The sequence below is a fragment of the Dermacentor silvarum genome, chromosome 1, assembly GCF_013339745.2.
Source record: "Dermacentor silvarum isolate Dsil-2018 chromosome 1, BIME_Dsil_1.4, whole genome shotgun sequence".
Classification (NCBI taxonomy): domain Eukaryota; kingdom Metazoa; phylum Arthropoda; class Arachnida; order Ixodida; family Ixodidae; genus Dermacentor; species Dermacentor silvarum.
The window spans coordinates 419,107,564-419,125,587 of NC_051154.1; the positions used below are offsets into that span (position 1 = coordinate 419,107,564).

The 18,024-nt window shown below is 49.3% G+C and overlaps 1 protein-coding gene across 1 annotated transcript in view; it reads left to right on the forward strand.

The window, feature by feature from the left end:
- The first annotated feature begins 1,390 nt into the window (after positions 1–1,390).
- The window catches only part of LOC119447536 (uncharacterized), a 48,241-nt gene continuing 31,607 nt past the window's right edge, over positions 1,391–18,024 (forward strand). Inside the window, exon 1 of the mRNA XM_037711499.1 lies at positions 1,391–1,926. Within this exon, the coding sequence (XP_037567427.1) occupies positions 1,391–1,926 (536 nt within the window). The remainder of the gene's footprint in view (positions 1,927–18,024) is intronic.

The window sequence follows — 18,024 nt, forward strand, 5'->3', positions numbered from 1 at the left end:
GTAAGCCGCACGTCATGTTATTACAGGAAACTCTTAGGGAAACAGTTTCGCTGCAGGGTTACAGATCCCACCCCGTCTTTGCCGCAGGCAAGAGGGGCATTTGCTTCAACGTGTCCAAGCGATGTTCTTTTGTCGTACACTCCATGCGCATTGATCACAGCAAGGTCGAGCATTCGCTAATCGAAATCATTCCCAACGCGTGGCTAAAATCCGACATCTTTATTCTTAACGTATACAGTTCCCCCAGGGACCAAAGACACCGTTTTGCGTCCCTCGCACCTCTGGCAAACGGCAGCCGATCACGCACTTGTGCTGTTGACGGACCCGGCCTTCCCCACCAGAACGGGCATTTCGATCACCAGGGACTCCACGCCTGACCTCACCTTCGTCAAGGGGGTGTGACCGGGCTCGTGGAGTAACCTGCACGAGAACTTGGGTAGCGATCACTTCATCCTGGCTACCTCCTTCGAGGTGTCCAGCAGTCCTCGCCGCGAATTTAGGTTCACGGATTGGAACCTCTTTCGAAAAATCAGGGAGGGAAAGATGGCGGATCCCACAAACTTTAAAGAATGGTTGTTGCAATTGAAAAGGGACGTCGAGTCCACCACCAAGACGATCCGCACAGACCTCAAGGTGGACAGCATGGACAGCCGTCTCGCTCACCTCCTCGAGGCCCAAGGCTGCTCTCCTGGTCAGGTGGAAGGGGCAACGGCTCAATCGTACACTCCGTAAAAGGATAGCAGTACTAAATCGCACCATTGAGGAACATTGTCGCACGCTCGCTATTCAACAGTGGGACGAAATTTGTCATTCGGTCGATGGGCAAATGCGCACGGGAAGCAAATGGAACCTCCTGAAGCAGCTCCTAGACGAATCGGCCTCAAAGTCCAACCAAAGACTAGCTATGGACAGGATTTTGCACGAAGCCAAACGGGCAGGCTCCACCGTGCAGGACATTATCCAATCGTTGGCCGACAGATACCTACCCACAGGCCCCTTGGGCGACGCGGACTATCCCCGCTACCGGGGTCTACAGCGGGAGGACCTGGACGCTCATTTGTCTAAAAACGAGGTTAGGAAAGCGCTTTTTACCCTGAACGGCCTATCGGCCCCGCGGCCGGACGGAATTTCAAACAGGCTTCTTCGCAATTTGGACGAAAATGCCATCTCCACGTTAACGGACGAGATCAATCGCGTGTGGGATTCGGGTGACGCCTAGGACGATTGGAAGCTCGCGTCGGTAGTTGTGATTCCAAAACCAGGTCGGACTCCCGTACTAAACAACCTGCGACCAATCTCGCTCACTTCGTGCGTGGGAAAGGTCGCGGAACACGCCATTCACAACCGGATATCTAGGTACATTGAGGAACGCGAACTCTTCCCATACAACATGGTGGGCTTTCCTCCGTCGCTGCCATCTCAGAACGTCATGAAACTCATTAAACACCAGATCATCGATAGGGACACCAGAGACGTCAGGGGTATCCTAGCACTGGATCTTGAAAACGCCTTCGATAAAATTTCCCATAGGCACATCCTCGATTCTGTTACGGAGATGGACCTTGGATCCAAGATTCACGGGTCCGTCCGTTCGTTCCTTCGGGGCAGGCGCGCCACTCTCAAGGTGGGCGAGGTAAAGTCTGATCCCTTCGAGCTGGGGGCAAGGGGCACCCCTCAGCCGTCGTTCATCTCGCAACTTCACTTCAATGTCGCCATGCGTGGTCTCTCAGCCCGTCTGTCCGAAGTGGACGGCGTTAATCACGCTCTTTACGCCGACGACATCACGGTACGGTGCGATGGCGGCAGTGAAGGCAGAGTCGAGGAATCCCTACAGGCGGCCCTGAGCTGCACGGAGGATTTCTTGGCGGGCACGGGGCTCCGGCTCTCCCCGTCCAAGTCCGAACTCCTTTTGTATAGACCGACCAGGTGGGGGCGCATCCCCAAGGGTCAGGTGTCACCATTATTGGTGACACCTGAACAGAATGTTAGCGCTGGCACCATTACTCCTTTCCAATCTGGAAAGGAGTAATGGTGCCAGCGCTAACATTCGCAAATGCCATTATATGCTTAAAATCGGATATATTGGCGGGTTTGGAAGTTAACCAAAGATCAGTAGGCCGGTTGGCTTTGGGAGCACACGGTAATACGACAAATGAGGCAGTGCATGGAGACATGGGTTGGGCCTCTTTTGAAGTCAGAGAAGCACAAAGCAAAATTAGTTTTGAAGAAAGGCTCAGGAACATGGATGAAAATAAATGGGCGGCTAAAGTGCACAAGTATCTCTACATGAAAAGCGTGGACACAGAATGGAGGAAGAGGTCAAGGAAGTTGGCAACCAAGTACAGGATAATCGAAACTGTAAATAGACAACCAGGGGTCATCAGAAAGAAAGTGAGAGAAATAGAGACCGTGAATTGGATGCAAAGAATGGAAACGAAAAGGACAATGGAGATTTACAAGAATGAGAAGAAAGAAATTAGAAGGGAAAATCTGTACGATAACACAAAGGGCAGTGCCTTGCTATTTGAGGCTCGAGCCGGTTGCCTAAGGACGAAAACATATCGGAACAAATATTCGGAATTAGATGAGACATGTGTATGCTGCAGTAAAGATCCAGAGACCACTCAGCACATCCTAATGGAATGCGACGGGATCCACCCAGCGAGAACCGTAGGTAACGTGCAACTCCCAGAAGCGCTTGGGTTTAAAGTGGAAGGAAACATAAACAGATCAGCCGTAGAGATCAGCAAGAGACGATTAGAGTACTGGTGGAAAAAAAGTAGGGAAAAGATGGATGCGACCTGATCTCTTAAAATCATAGGCAGCGGTACAAGGTAAATTTTTGGGAAAAAAAAATAATGATAGGTATACAAAAATGCAAGATAAAGAACATGTATAGTATACCTGATTAAATCAAGCAGGCTAGGTGACTATTTGTCGCCGCCCCGTTTCAAAGGGGATGCCAATAAATCATCATCATCATCGGTGTCTCTGGAAAAGGTTGACATCTCCATTCGCACGGCCATCGGGCAGGTCATTCCCAAGGTGGAGGTCATCCGCGTACTCGGTATGCTCATCGAGGCAAATGGTTGTAATGGACAGACGATCGCTCGTATCGCCACCAAAACGGATACCATGGTCAGGCTCATCACTAGGGTCTCCAACAGTCGTGGAGGGCTGGGGGAGGACAACCTCCTCAGGATGTACCACGCCTTCCTAATGAGCCACATCACGTACGTGGCCGCCGCGCATCGCTGGCACGAATACGAGAGGGCAAAGCTCGAAGCGCTGATGCGCAAGAGCATCAAATAGGTGCTCGGCATCCCCATGGCCGCCAGCACGGAGAAGCTCATGCAGCTGGGAGTCAACAACACTCTCGACGAGGTTGTCAAGGTACAGCAGACGGCCCAGGTCGTCAGGGTCTCTTCCTCGCCTGCGGGGAGGCAGATCTTGGAGGCGTTGGGCTGCAATCCCACTGCCGTCAGGGAGAGGCGGTGCGCGATCGACGCGGATACGCGGGAGGCCATCACGGTCTCGCCGTTCCTGCGCAACGTGCACCCGCAACACAATGTAGGCAGACGCAGGGCCCGGGCGGCCGCACTTCTCAGATCCGTCGCTGGCGATCCGCGATCGGTAGCGTTCGTCGACGCCGCCCAATACGGTTCATCCAACCGATTCGTGGCGGCCGTGGTAGATCACTCCTTAACGCCGCGTCGGTGCGGGGCTCGTCTCCGGCACTGGCGGAGCAGGTCGTGGTGGCCCTTGCCCTCCGGGACGGGAGCAGGCTGCAGATCTACACGGATTGCCGGCTGGAGGTCGGGGCCTTCGCCACGGGTTCGGTCTCGAGGGAAGCGGCCTCCCTGCTTTGCGGCAGGAGCGTCTCCCCCCACGTCATCACTTGGTTCCCGGCCCTCAGGTCTCTCGTTCCCAACGCCAACGAGCTGGCCCACGCCCTCGCGCGTGAACTCACCCACCACCCCCACGTCATCACTTGGTTCCCGGCCCTCAGGTCTCCACCGTCGTTCCCAACGCCAACGAGCTGGCCCACGCCCTCGCGCGCGAACTCACCCACCACGCCGGGGAAACGCCGCTCGAGGGCGCGGACGCGGGGTTCCACAAGGACTCGCTCCAAACGTTTAACGAGATTTCAAAGCACTATCAGCTCGGCAGGAGGGTCTATCCCCCGCCCCACGCTAAGCTCTCCAGGCCTCAGTCTTCCACCCTTCGCATGCTGCAGACCGGGTCATATCCCAGTCTAGCCAGGGTCAGTACGTACGCGGACTCGTTCGAGCCTGATTGTCCGGATTGCGGCGATCCCTTCGGCACTTTAGAACAAATGCTCTGGTGGTGCCCCTCGTTACTGGACCACGATAATCTCACCACGGAAGAAGAGTGGGTGGAGGCGCTCAAGCGCTCCGACCTCACCGCCCAGCCATGGGCTGTCCAGAGGGCCCACGACGCGGCGGTCAGGCACGGCCTGCCCGTCCCAACGTGGGAGCGGCTCGCGGTGGCTCCTCCCCCGTAAGGGGTTCTCAGAGTCGCTCCTCAGGACCTAAAATAAAGTTCACTGCCTGCCTGCCTTGTTTCTCCATTAGGGCTTTTCCAGGTCCACTTCCTGTTGCTGCGCTTCTTGAAGAATGTATTGATTATTCGGAGCCTATTACTTTCCGCCAATTCTACCAACATCACTCCTCTTGCATTCCTAGAATCGATGCCGTAGTTGCCAAGTGCTTGCTCACCAACCTGCTTTTTCCCCACTTTTGCATTGAAGTCGCCCATGACTACTGTATACTGAGTTTGCACCGTTCTCATTGCTAATTCAACATCTTGATAAAACTGCTCTATATCGTCATCATCGTGAATGGAGGTTGGGGCGTAGGCTTGTACGACCTTCATCTTGTATCTCCTATTCAGCTTTCTTAGGACGACTGCTACCCTCTCATTAATGCTGTAGAATTCATCAATGTTACCCGCTATGTTGTTATGGACTAGAAATCCTACCCCGGATTCTCTCTTATCTGGAAGACCTCCGTAGCAGAGGACGTGGCCGTTAGTCAGCACTGTGTAAGCCTAACCAGTTCGTCTAACCTCACTAAGGCCAATAATATCCCAGGCAATGCCTGATAATTCCTCAAATAGTCCTGCTAAGCTAGCCTCACTCGAGAGGGTGCGCGTTTTGAACGTTGCCAGGTTCCGTTTCCGTTGGCGGCCTGTCGGGACCCAGAGATTCCTAGAACCCTCTGCCACGTCGCAGGTCTGACCGCCGCCTTGGTCAGGTGCTCCGCAGCCATTGGGGACTGAGGGTCATGGGTTAATTGTCGGAGTCATGAGGGAGGTAGTGGCTGAATACTGCACCAGGGAGGCCAATTCCTGTTCTGGTGAGGGAGGGACTTTGATGAAACTTATTGGGCCTGCCTAGTTTGATTGCACCTGAACTTGTATAGCCCCACTAGCTCTCGGCAATATATTTATTTGCCGGTGTCAGGCACCACTCCATGCCTGAAAATGTAGTGGACTGGAGCAGAATTCGAACTTACGACCTTCAGATTTGAGGTCGGGTGTTCTAAATCTGCTCCACGCCACTACAGGCTTCTTACTGACCACTGCCCACCACCACTGGAGCTGTCTGTTACTGAGGCTCTAAATGCTCTACTGGGGTCATCGCTTTCTAGTGCCAACATATGCGCGAGGGAAGCTGCTAAGGCTACTACATGCAGCTCACCAAGGCGTGTCCGCTATGAAGGCAAAAGCCAGGTCTTTATTTTGGTGGCCCGGCTTAGAGCAGAACATCGACCGCATTGATGCGACATGCTACAAATGCGTGCGAACACTACCGATGCCTCAGGCGAAAGAACCAGCCCGATACGCCCGAAAGGTGGTCGCGCTTGCATATCGAATATGCGGGACCAATCAAAGGGAAAATAATACCGGTAGTCGTCGATTCACATGCAAAATGGATTGAAGCGGTTCCCGTGTCGCAGGCGAACTCTCACGGCACAATTAATGCCCTCAGGAAAATATTTCGCCGTTTCGGCATACCGCGCACAGTGGTGTCCGACAACGGGACGCCATTCACAGCATAGGAGTTCGAGCAGTTTATGCAGCGCAATGGAATCGCGCATATTCGAACACCTCCCTATCACCCCCAAAGTAATGGCCTAGCCGAGCGAGCCTTATGCACAGTCAAAGAAGGCTTGAAGGAGATAGGAGGCGTTTGCCTCGTAACGTAGTTGACCCGGGTGTTGTGCAATTATCGAAACGCACCCCACCAAGCGGGCCCTTCTCTTTCAGAGATGCTATTAAATGCTTTGCGCACAAGATTGTACATGTCTTTTCTTTCCAGAGCCTGCCCTGCCAAAGCTACGAATCGCTCGGAGTGGAATTTTTTACCGGGAGACTATGTGTACGTGCGAAATTACGGCGCCGGCGATAAGTGGGCACTGTGGAAGCTACTTCCGACGTTCTTAAGACTGCGGATGGGCTTGTCTGCCGCCGCTTGGATCAAGTTCGTGAACGTAGCACAAATGAGACCCCAGCAGCCGTCGAGGCCTCCTACAATAGGTTCCCCGGTAATAAAGGGACCAAGGGCGGCTGACACATGCGAGAGAATACCAAAAGCGCAACCCCAGAAGCTACGCCTCTCCGCACGATCAAAGAAACCTGTCGTGCGTTTTGGCTACTAAGGGTGAAGAAATGCTGTAACCCATGAACTTGACGACCAAGCTATTCCCTCTAGTGCGCATGTGCGCAGTGTTTCTTTTGATTTCTATTACACTTTCCCTCTCCCCTTGACCTTCCTTTATATTCGCGAGTGTGAATAAACCCGGTGTCTTCTGCATGGTACGACTGTCTCGTTCACTACAGGAGCGGCGTTGCCGCCGCCCGTAAGCATCATAACAGACACCGTGCACCCGGACATCGTCGGCCCTCTCGCACCTTAGAAAGGTTACTGGTACATACTGACATCCATCCGCCACTATAAAAGGTGGTCAGAAGCTATACTCATATTTGACTTCTCAGCGCCCACTGTTGCAGCAGCTTTCGTGTCTACATCGACTGCAAAGTTCTCCTGCCCGTCCACAATAGTCACCGATCGTGGTCGGCAGTTATAATCGCCACTCTTCAACAAGCTACTTAAACTTCTCGGAATGACACATTTTCGTACGAGTTCTTACTACGCGCAGTCAAATGAAGCTATCGAACGTTCTCACCGGCATCTCAAGTCCTCCCTTATGGCGCATGAATTGCCGGAGAAGTGAGTTCTACATTTACCACTCGTCTTGACATCAGAGCCACACTCAAGAGTGACCTAGGTCGCTCCTGTGCTGAGCTAGTCTACGGCACTCGCCTACGCCTTCCCTGCAATTTCGTGGCCGCCACCACCAAAGCACACATGCCATCACCTGTCGACTACGTTGCCGAACCATAGAGTAACATACAAGGATTAGAGAGGACACTTCCATAGGCCCCTGCGGCCGATTTCGGTTCGCAAGGCACCTAGCGGGTGTGTGGAATCTACAGACTCAGAGATTGGGACTGCAGAAAAACAAATCTCCAAGGCTATCTTGTGGTGATTAGAAAAATTACACGGCCTTCAAGATCGCTTTCGTGTGTTTGCTTGTCCCGGAGGCTATATTTCAATTTTTTAACGCGTTGCTTGCATGCATCGAGTTGCTTCGTGTAAGCTGTACCGCCAGAGCAGCAAGCACACGATGCCGCTGTGTGTTTATGCAGGCACTTTAAATAAACATGACAAGTGTTGGAAGAGACGAAACATTTTATTTTCAAGTCATATTCTCAGTAAGCACATGCACACTTTTTTTTCGCAACGTTCGATGAACGCAAGCCCAGAAAGATGGTTGCACTGCAAAGTGCAAGACATACCAATACAGGTGCCATATGTTGAGAATAAATTTCACGAAAGGAATAAACAGGCGATAATATGAAAAACCTCACAGAACAGTAAAAGTGCAGAAGACAGCATTAGAATTAAAGAGGAAAACAACGCTCGTCCTTTGAAGCCTAACCTTTCTTATGAAGTGGTAGTTTCGGGCTGCATAGTAAACAAGGAATGAAGGCTGCTCACTGCAGTTGTCAGCCAACCACGCTCTCTACTTGTCCTGCCGTTGTTAGTGCACCACGCAACACAACAGTAATTGCCGTATTACTTGACTACGGACGGCATGACCTGAAAAACAAAGTATTGGTTATGTCTTCTCTCTCGCCTTCGCACAAATTTTCTCCTATGCACTTCAGATCGCCCTTTCCCGAAAAGCGTCACGTCCAGTTGTCGCAGCGAAAAAAAAAGCAAACTTCGGTGCCGTGCATGCGCTACTAAGGCAGGAGTGTATATTCAGAATACGTCGTCGCCACAGCTTACAAACATTCTGCTCAATTCGCAAGTTCTCTATAAATTCCGCTCCTAACAAAGGCTTCAAGCAATCTGTGCACGCCACGTATAACGATCCTAAGCATAACTGCATTCTTTGACACAATTGCACACGCGTGCATTGAATTCAGACTACGTGTGAAACTCACTTTCTCGCGCCAAGAAACGATTTTCTCGCAAACGTGCTGCGCAGCATTCCAAATTGCTGTTTCTTACATAATTTGAAGAAATCCACGAACACCATGCGCGGAGTGAAGAACACAAAAAATCTCTCTGCGACGAACAGCACAATGCGACAAATGTCAACTTAGGGCTGAAGTGACAAATACATTAGCAATTTGCAAAGTAATGAAGGGGAAAAAGAACGTAGTGAAGGCCTTCTTACCAATCAGCAGCCAAGCAGACAGACGTTCTGGCAGACGAACTCAGCAAAGACCACGCAGATGTTATTGCACATCTTTTGTAGCGTCGCCTTCCCTGATCACACCATGGCCGATGTTTTGTAGCGATGTGTTATTCTTTATACTAGTCTTATCATCCACCGCTCATGACCGGCTGATCCCGTTGATAACGTCTACGTCTACAGCCACATAGACAAGTAGACGTATAGTGCACTAGAAAAGTTACTACAGTAGATAACTAGTACGTGCGTTCCCTTGGAGACTGGGAGTGTTGTATTACCCTCTAGCGGGCGGCATGAAGCTGCGTAGGCTGGAGTGGCCACTCTTGTAATCCGTATGTTACTCTATGGCCGAACTGCAAGCTTTCTTTAGCCAGATACGCCCCATGCCTACACGTTCGCAAGAAGCAAGGTCTCCGCACGTTTCTCCAGCACTCACCTCTGCTACCAACGTTTTCGTGCGTAACTGACTGCTGAGCACGTGGTCACGGGATCGAATCCCCGCCGCCGTGGCCGCATTTCGATGGAGGTAAAATGCAAAAACGCCCATGTGCTGCGTTGTAGGGCACGTTAAAGGGACACTAAAGAGAAACCGGAAGTTGAGCTTAAATTGTAGATATCCTTTCACGATCACAGTCATACCATTCTTACTGCAAACAGAGGTTTAATAAGCGAGAAAAAAGCGAAAAACTGAAGGATAGGTGCTGACACCACTTCGCATTTCCCGCACTACACGTTCGTGACGTCACAGATCACAAACGCAGCCCGGTCGCGATTGGTCGAGAGCGACATATCGCTGTTAATAAAACACAAAATGAAATACACCTTAGACCTCCATAAACAGCATTTGCCAACTTTTTAAACCATTTCAAGCGAGGAAGCCTAAGTTTAAGACAAAACTAAATGAATCAAAATGAAAGCTGGCATGGTCCTACATGCGGTCGTGATAGTTTCGTTTTTGCTCCGTGCATTGTCGTGCGCGCCTTTTGCGCTCTAGAGTGTTGCAGTGCTTGGTTGCGTGTTGCGTGGCTCGAAAAACGTTGACTTCGCTGGAAACAGTCAGAAAATGCCTCATGTGTGTAGTGTTGAGGACTTTATAAACGGCCCAAGGAGCTTGCTCAGGGGCAGCGGTAGTGTTGACCCGACTGTGTCCTTTCATGTGGTGCCATGCGATGAGCCCTGGCGTTCGCAATGGCTCAGTGCTCTGCCGATTATAAAACGGCAAAAGGAAGGGTCAAAGAAACCAATGGAGTGCTCTCTGCATTTCTCGCCCTCGGATTATGTATATAATCCTGCCCTCGGAAAGTCTCTTGGCGTGCCCCATAGGCCAGTCCTTTCTCAAGCAGCTGTTCCCTCAATGTCGCCTTCATCAAATCCCCTATTGGTGCCCCTGCAACAGCAAACTGGAGGCTCGGTGAGGGCTGAATGTCATTAAAAAAAGCCACGAAAGAACTATACGGCGTATGCGCGCAACTTTCTCGCTTGTTGCTTTTCAGGTTGCTATTGCCGAGTTCGCGATCGAAAGCGATGCAGCTGGTGCACCTGCGGAAATTCCAACTGAGGTACCTTAATTGTTCTCATTCTGAAAAGCTGCACTTTCTACTTACTGCGGGAATGAAGTACGTTCAGAAATTCAGTGTGTGCAATATCCACGTGCACGAATGTCCGGGCGAGTCCTTGATGTCTAAGAATGCGTAGGTATTACAACATTCCATGTTCACAACAGAAGGAATTTGTTCTGTTTTCCAGGGTGACGTTGCCGAGACCGATAGGTTGCAGCACGATGCAGCCACTGGACCCGTAGGAAGGCATGGAGAGGTACTAGAAATATTTACGGCATAATAGCGGCACTGCACTGTATAAAGCAATCTGGCCTGAGCTCGACCGGTTTATCTGTTCATGTGGCAGTCTCGCTCAAATTTCAGTCATGACAGCAAAGATTATTTGTTTTTTATGTCGACTAGTTCATCTTTGAAAGTTCACATACAGATTGCTGAGGATGATGGAACGGGCTCCTTCATGCAAACGCAATCAGAGGTTCTTGTAAGCGAAAGATGTTTAGTGTTTGCATTGAAATATAACTTTTATGACGGCTGTGAAGTTTAAAGTGCTATATATGGTATCCTACAAGGTTTGGAACTACTACAGGTGCTGGCTGCTGCTACTGGTGCCACCGGCTTACAGACGCAAAAGTATTCTTTCCAATGCCTTGCATGTGGTACGACTGGCCGCAGCATTGGACATGACAAAAGTGTGCAAGTTCATGTGCGCGGCATAAGTGTTGGTGAGTAAAGTGCACTCGTCATGACTATATGTTGAAACTACACGGCATGAACAATTGTGTCCCTTAATGTAACAAAGCATTTTCGTTCATAAAACTTGACACATTCTTTTTCTTTCAGCATGACAAAATAGAAGCATTATGTTTTCAAACCCACTTACATATATATGCAGTGAACAACAGTGACTGCAGATTATAGCAGATCCAGTGCAAAGCACACGTTGGCTTATTCCAGGTACATTCGAGGGACATAGGGAGGCTCCTGTCTCACGTTTCAAGTGTCTTCAATGAAGCTCTGTCCACCGATCAAACAGACAAGATTATAGTTGCAAAGAGGGAAAGGTGGTACTAGTTCATCTTTGAAAAAGCAGTGGTAGACAAACAGACAAGATTACAGTACATTCAGGATGTGCCGCTGACACCAACACGAGTGAAGCGATGACATACCTTGATGAACCCAGCTTTGCCGCCTCACCTATCTTGTCACCTGTTCCAACCAATCTCTGCACTACTGGCTCCTTATATGAACCAGATGAATTTACTCAGGCCTTAAACTACACACTGGATGAGGATGACGAGTAAGGCAACTTTGGTTAAATAACCTTAGTCTTGGTGCCCCTACAGATGGAATTGCTGATGGAAATTTTCCCAATAAGTTTGTTTACAGTCTGCCCACTTCACACATACACAAACTTTAACAGAGCCCTTACACTTGCATTGGAAGGCTCAGAAGGTACTCAAGAAAGCCAACAGAAGCAATTGGTTGTATGGCATTGGTGCATGCTGGAATGGTAAGCTGTTGACTTGTATTTGCACTTTTGTGAATAGAAGCAAAGTAATCGTGCTACTAGACTGAATAACTGCGCAGCCTGTATATGCAATTTTGAGCACTAGCCAGAACCCACATTCTGCATTTTCTTTTATAGAGATGATGGGGACATGGGAGATGTTGAGCTGCCTGGCTATTACCTCATCTTCCACACGTCTCATGGTGCTTTTGAAGCTGTGCCGCAGATGCCTGTCCATTGCCTGCACCGTAAAACTGCGACCCTCCGGGACACGCATAATAGCAAAGGTCGAATGCCCCGGCATGCACACGTATACTTGGTCAAGTCAACATCTTGTTGGTGACAAGCCAAAAGGGAACATTGACTTGGCCACTGCGCTACTGTTTTCTGGATCAAGTTTTGCCTCCAGCCTTCGAATGATGCGTCTCATGGGCGTCAAGGTTATAGGTGAACAGTGCTTCTGCAACTACCAGAAGGCGTACTTGCTCCCTCCTGTCAGCATGGTGAGAGTGTACAGCTGCTTTTAGTAGCATTAAAGTAGAGTTCACCATAAAATATTGTCACGAGCAATGGAAAGAAAAAGACGTTGTAGTGGGGCTGGGTCAGAGGCTCTCTTGTCGGACTGAAACCTGCTGGAACCTGTGCGCTCAGTGCAGTCTTGACTAGACAAGCGCTAGCCGTTTACTGTTAAATAAATACTCCCCGTAAGAACTTTTTGGTGTAGGTTGCGGGCTCTATTATAGCCGCCCTGGATCTTCGGAGCGGATGCCACGTTTCTCCCGCCTCCATGACCGAAGACAGTATGCAGTCATCGCAGCCCGTGCCCGCGGCTCCGGCAACCGTGGTTCTTTCGCATCCCCTCGACCGCGGCACGTTTTGCGGCACGGACAACAATGACGTCGACGATTGGCTCCTATTGTACGAGCGCGTTAGCAAGCACCACAGGTGGGATGAGACCCTAATGCTTGCCAATGTCATTTTCTACCTACGGGGCACGGGTCGCGTGTGGTTTACCACTCACGTAGAAGAACTTACAAGTTGGGACGTATGCAAGGAGAAGATGCGCGCATTGTTTGGCCGATCGGCCGCACGACAAATGACAGCCCGGCACGAGCTGGCGGCCAGAGCTCAGACGTCCACTGAATCGTACGTCGCATACATCCAAGGCGTACTAGCCTTGTGCCGCACGATTGACAAAGACCTGCAAGAGACGGACAAGGTTGGCCACGTGTTGAAAGGCATAGCTCTCGATGCCTTCAACATGCTCATGTGTAGGCACTGCACCACGGTTGAATCCATCATCACTGAATGCCGGCGGTTTGAACAAGCAAAAAGCAGGTGGATTACTCAGCGTTTTAACAGACTCCCGAATTGAGCTGCGACCTCCTCGTGCGAAGGTCCCGTGACGCTCCCTCCGTTCTCGCCGCCTAGCAACTTGGCCAGGATTGTTTGCCAGGAGCTTAAAGCCATGCCTCCCGCCGCTTATCAGGAACCTGCTCACGACCATTTGGCGACAACATCTCTCATTCAGGCCGTCGTACGTCAGGAGGTTGCCAATATGGGCGTCCTATTTCCACAAGCCACGAATTACGCCCCTCCGCCCATGTGCGCTTCCGGTCCTCCCACTGAACACCACACCACCCGAATTGTTGCTGCTGCCGCTCCCCGGATCACACCCCGCTACCGCAACCCTTCTGAGTGGAGGATGCCTGACGATCGACCAATCTGTTTTTCTTGCTCTCGCGTCGGCCACATTTCACGCCACTGCCACAATCGTCGGAATGACCGACCAAGTTTCCCCGGTGACCACCGCCGAGATCGTGGCGCATACTACAGCACATCTCTTCTCGACGACCAACTTCTGGCCGTCGACCATCTTACTCGATATGCCGAAACCGCCGCTCTTGCAACAGCTTCAGCTCGCGATGTTGCCTTGTTCGTCTTGCGCCGCTTCGTTCTTCGCCATGGTGCGCCACGCGAGCTGCTTAGTGACCGAGGGCGTGTGTTTCTTTCTCAAGTCATCCAAGAGCTTCTCAGTGCGTGTAATATCATTCATCACACCACTACAAGTTATCATCCGCAAACTAATGGCTTGACGGAGCGCTTTAACCGAACACTCGGTGATATGCTATCCATGTACATAGCCTCCGACCATTCTAATTGGGACTTGGTGCTTCCTTTTGTGACATATGCATACAACACTGCCACGCAAGCCACCACTGGATTTTCGCCTTTCTTTTTACTATACGGACGTGAGCCATCTTCCACACTGGACACTATACTTCCGTACCGCCCGGATGCATCCGAATACCGCCCAGTCTCAGAACTTGCTCAATGTGCCGAATAGTGCTGCCAACTCGCACGCTCATTTACATCCGTGACCCAAGGTCTTCAAAAAGATCGCCTTGACCCGGCTGAACCTACCCCTACCTTCCCTGTTGGCTCGTTCGTGTGGCTTTCAATTCCGTGCCCCACCCCTGGTCTCTCCCGCAAGTTTGCAGCGAAGTATCACGGTCCCTACCGGATCGTTGAATGCACATCGCCGGTGAACTACGTCGTCGAGCCTGTGACACCTCCCACCGACAGACGCTGTCGTGGTCGTGAAACAGTCCACGTGGGCCGCTTAAAGCCCTACTACGACCTCTGGTGCTTGCCTCACCTTGAGTCTCCAGGATGACTCCTCTTCGTCGCCGGGGCCAATGTAGTGGGGAAGAGAGTCCGCAGCCATTGAGAGAGGATGACGAAACCCAGCCGCCCGGAGAGCGCGAGACAGTGACCGACGCTCTTGGACCAAGGCTGTTGTTACGTATAGCCCCGGCTAGTAAATAAACCCCCTTAAAATATTTATATATATATATATATATATATATATATAGAGAGAGAGAGAGAGAGAGAGAGACCACAGTTGAATGGTACCCACTAGAAACGCACATGCTCTAATTGAAAACCAAATTACGAAGTGGCATTCTTCAACGCGCACTTCGACTGACTGCATAAGCCATCCCTAGGAACATATCGATAGAGAAACCATGATTGAATGAAAGCCACTAGAAACGGGTCTGATCTAGTTCAACAGCAAATTAGGAGAATGACATTGTTCAACGCGCACTTGGACTGATGGCATAAACAACCCCTAGAAAGATATAGATAGAAAAACCGCGGTTGAATGGGAGTCACTATAAACGCATCTGCTCTAGTTCAAAAGCAAATTACGAAAGTGACATTCTTCAACGTGCACTTGGACTGACTGCATAAATAATCCCTAGGAACATATCGATAGAGAAACCAAACCACGGTTGAATGAAAGCCACTAGAAATGCGTCTGCTCTAGTTCAAAAGCAAATTACGTAAGTGACATTCTTCAACGCGCACTTGGACTGACTGCATAAACAATACCTAGACACATATAGTTAGATGAACTACGGTTGTATAAGAGCCACTAGAAACACGTCTGCTCTAGTTTAAAGGCAAATTACGAGAGGGGCATTGTTCAACGCGCACTTGGACTGACTGCAAAAAGACTCCCTAGACACATATAGATAGATGAACCACGCTTGTATAAGAGCCACTAGAAACGCGTCTGCTGTAGTTTAAAGGCAAATTACGAGATTGGCATTGTTCAACACGCACTTGGACTAATTCATAAACAATCCCTAGACATATATTGATAGAGAAACCACGGTTGAATGGTAGCCACTAGAAACGCGTCTGCTCTAGTTCAAAAGCAAGTTACGAAAGTGACATTCGTCAATGCTCACTTGGACTGACTGCATAAACAATACGTAGACACATATGGATAGATAAACCACGCTTGTATAAGAGCCAAAGTAAAAACGCGTCTGCTCAAGTTTAAAAGCAATTTACGGGAGTGACATTGTTCAACGCGCACTTGGACTAATTCATAAACAATCCCTAGACACATATTGATACAGAAACCACGGTTGAATGGTAGCCACTATAAACGCGTCTGCTCTAGTTTAAAGGCAAATTACGAGAGTGGCATTGTTCAACGCGCACTTGGACTTACTGCAAAAACAATCCCTAGGCACACATAGATAGAAAAACCGTTGAATGAGAGTCACTAGACTCATGTCTGCTCTAGTTCAAAAGCAAATTACGAGAATGACATTGTTCAACGCGCACTTGGACGGATGGCAAAAACAACCCCTAGACACATTCAGATAGAAAAACCACGGTTGAATGGGAGCCACTATAAACGCGTCTGCTCTAGTTCAAAAGCAAATTACGAAAGTGACATTCTTCAACGTGCACTTGGACTGACTGCAAAACAATCCCTAGGAACATATCGATAGAGAAACCCAACCACGGTTGAATGAAAGCCACTAGAAATGTGTCTGGTCTAGTTTAAAGGCAAATTACGAGAGTGGCATTGTTCAACGCGCACTTGGACTGATGGCATAGACAATACCTAGACATATATAATAGAGAAACCACGGTTGAATTGGAGTTACTATAAACGCGTCTGCTCTAGTTTTAAGGCAAAAAAAAAACGAGAGTGGCATTGTTCAACGCGCTTGGACTGACTTCATAAACAATCCCTAGACACTTAGAGAAACCATGGTTGATTGAGAGCCACTATAAACGCGTCTGTTCTAGTTCCAAAGCAAATTACGAAAGTGACATTCTTCAACGCACACTTGGACTAATAGCATAAAAAGTCCCTAGACACATATTGATAGAGAAACCACGGTTGAATGGAAGTCACTATAAACGTGTCTGCTCTAGTTCAAAAGCAAATTGCGAAAGTGGCATTCTTCATCGCGCATTTGGACTGACTGCATAAACAATTCCTAGGAACATATCGATAGAGAAAACCAACCACGGTTGAATGAAAGCCACTAGAAATGCTTCTGCTGTAGTTTAAAGGCAAACTACGAGAGTGGCATTGTTCAGCGCGCACTTGGACGGACTGCAAAAACAATCCCTAGACACACAGAGATAGAAAAAGCATGGTTGAATGAGAGCCACTAGAAACGCGTCTACTCTACCTCAAAAGCAAATTGCGAGAATGTCATTGTTCAACGCGCACTTGGACTAATAGCATAAAAAGTCCCTAGACACATATTGATAGAGAAACCACGGTTGAATGGAAGTCACTATAAACGTGTCTGCTCTAGTTCAAAAGCAAATTGCGAAAGTGGCATTCTTCATCGCGCATTTGGACTGACTGCATAAACAATCCCTAGGAACATATCGATAGAGAAAACCAACCACGGTTGAATGAAAGCCACTAGAAATGCTTCTGCTGTAGTTTAAAGGCAAACTACGAGAGTGGCATTGTTCAGCGCGCACTTGGACGGACTGCAAAAACAATCCCTAGACACACAGAGATAGAAAAAGCATGGTTGAATGAGAGCCACTATACACGCGTCTGCTCTAGTTCAAAAGCAAATTACGAGAATGTCATTGCTCAACGCGCACTTGGACTGATGGCATAAGCAATCCCTAGACACATATAGATAGAAAAACCACGGTTGAATGGGAGTCACTATAAACGCGTCTGCTCTAGTTTAAAGGCAAAAAACGAGAGTGGCATTGTTCAGCGCGCACTTGGACTGACTTCATAAACAATCCCTAGACACATAGTTAGAGAAACCATGGTTGACTGAGAGCCACTATACACGCGTCTGCTCTAGTTCCAAAGCAAATTACGAAAGTGACATTCTTCGACGCACACTTGGACTGACTGCCTAAACAATACCTAGACACATATAGATAGATGAGTCACGGTTGTATAAGAGCCACTAGAAACGCGTCTGCTCTAATTTAAGGGCAAATTACGGGAGTGGCATTGTTCAACGCGGACTTGGACTGACTGGAAAAAGAATCCCTAGACACATATAGATAGAAAAACCACGGTTAAATGAGAGCCACTAGAAACGTGTCTGCTCGAGTTGAAAAGCAAATTACGAGAATTACATTGTTCAACGCGCACTTGGACTGATGGCACAAAGAATCCCTAGACACATATAGATAGGGAAACCACGGTTGAATGGCAGTCACTGTAGACGAGTCTGCTCTAGTTCAAAAGCAAATTACGAAAGTGACATTCTTCAACGCGCACTTGGACTGACTGCATAAACAATCCCTAGGAACATATCGATAGAATAATGACAACCACGGTTGATAGAATAGCCACTAGAAA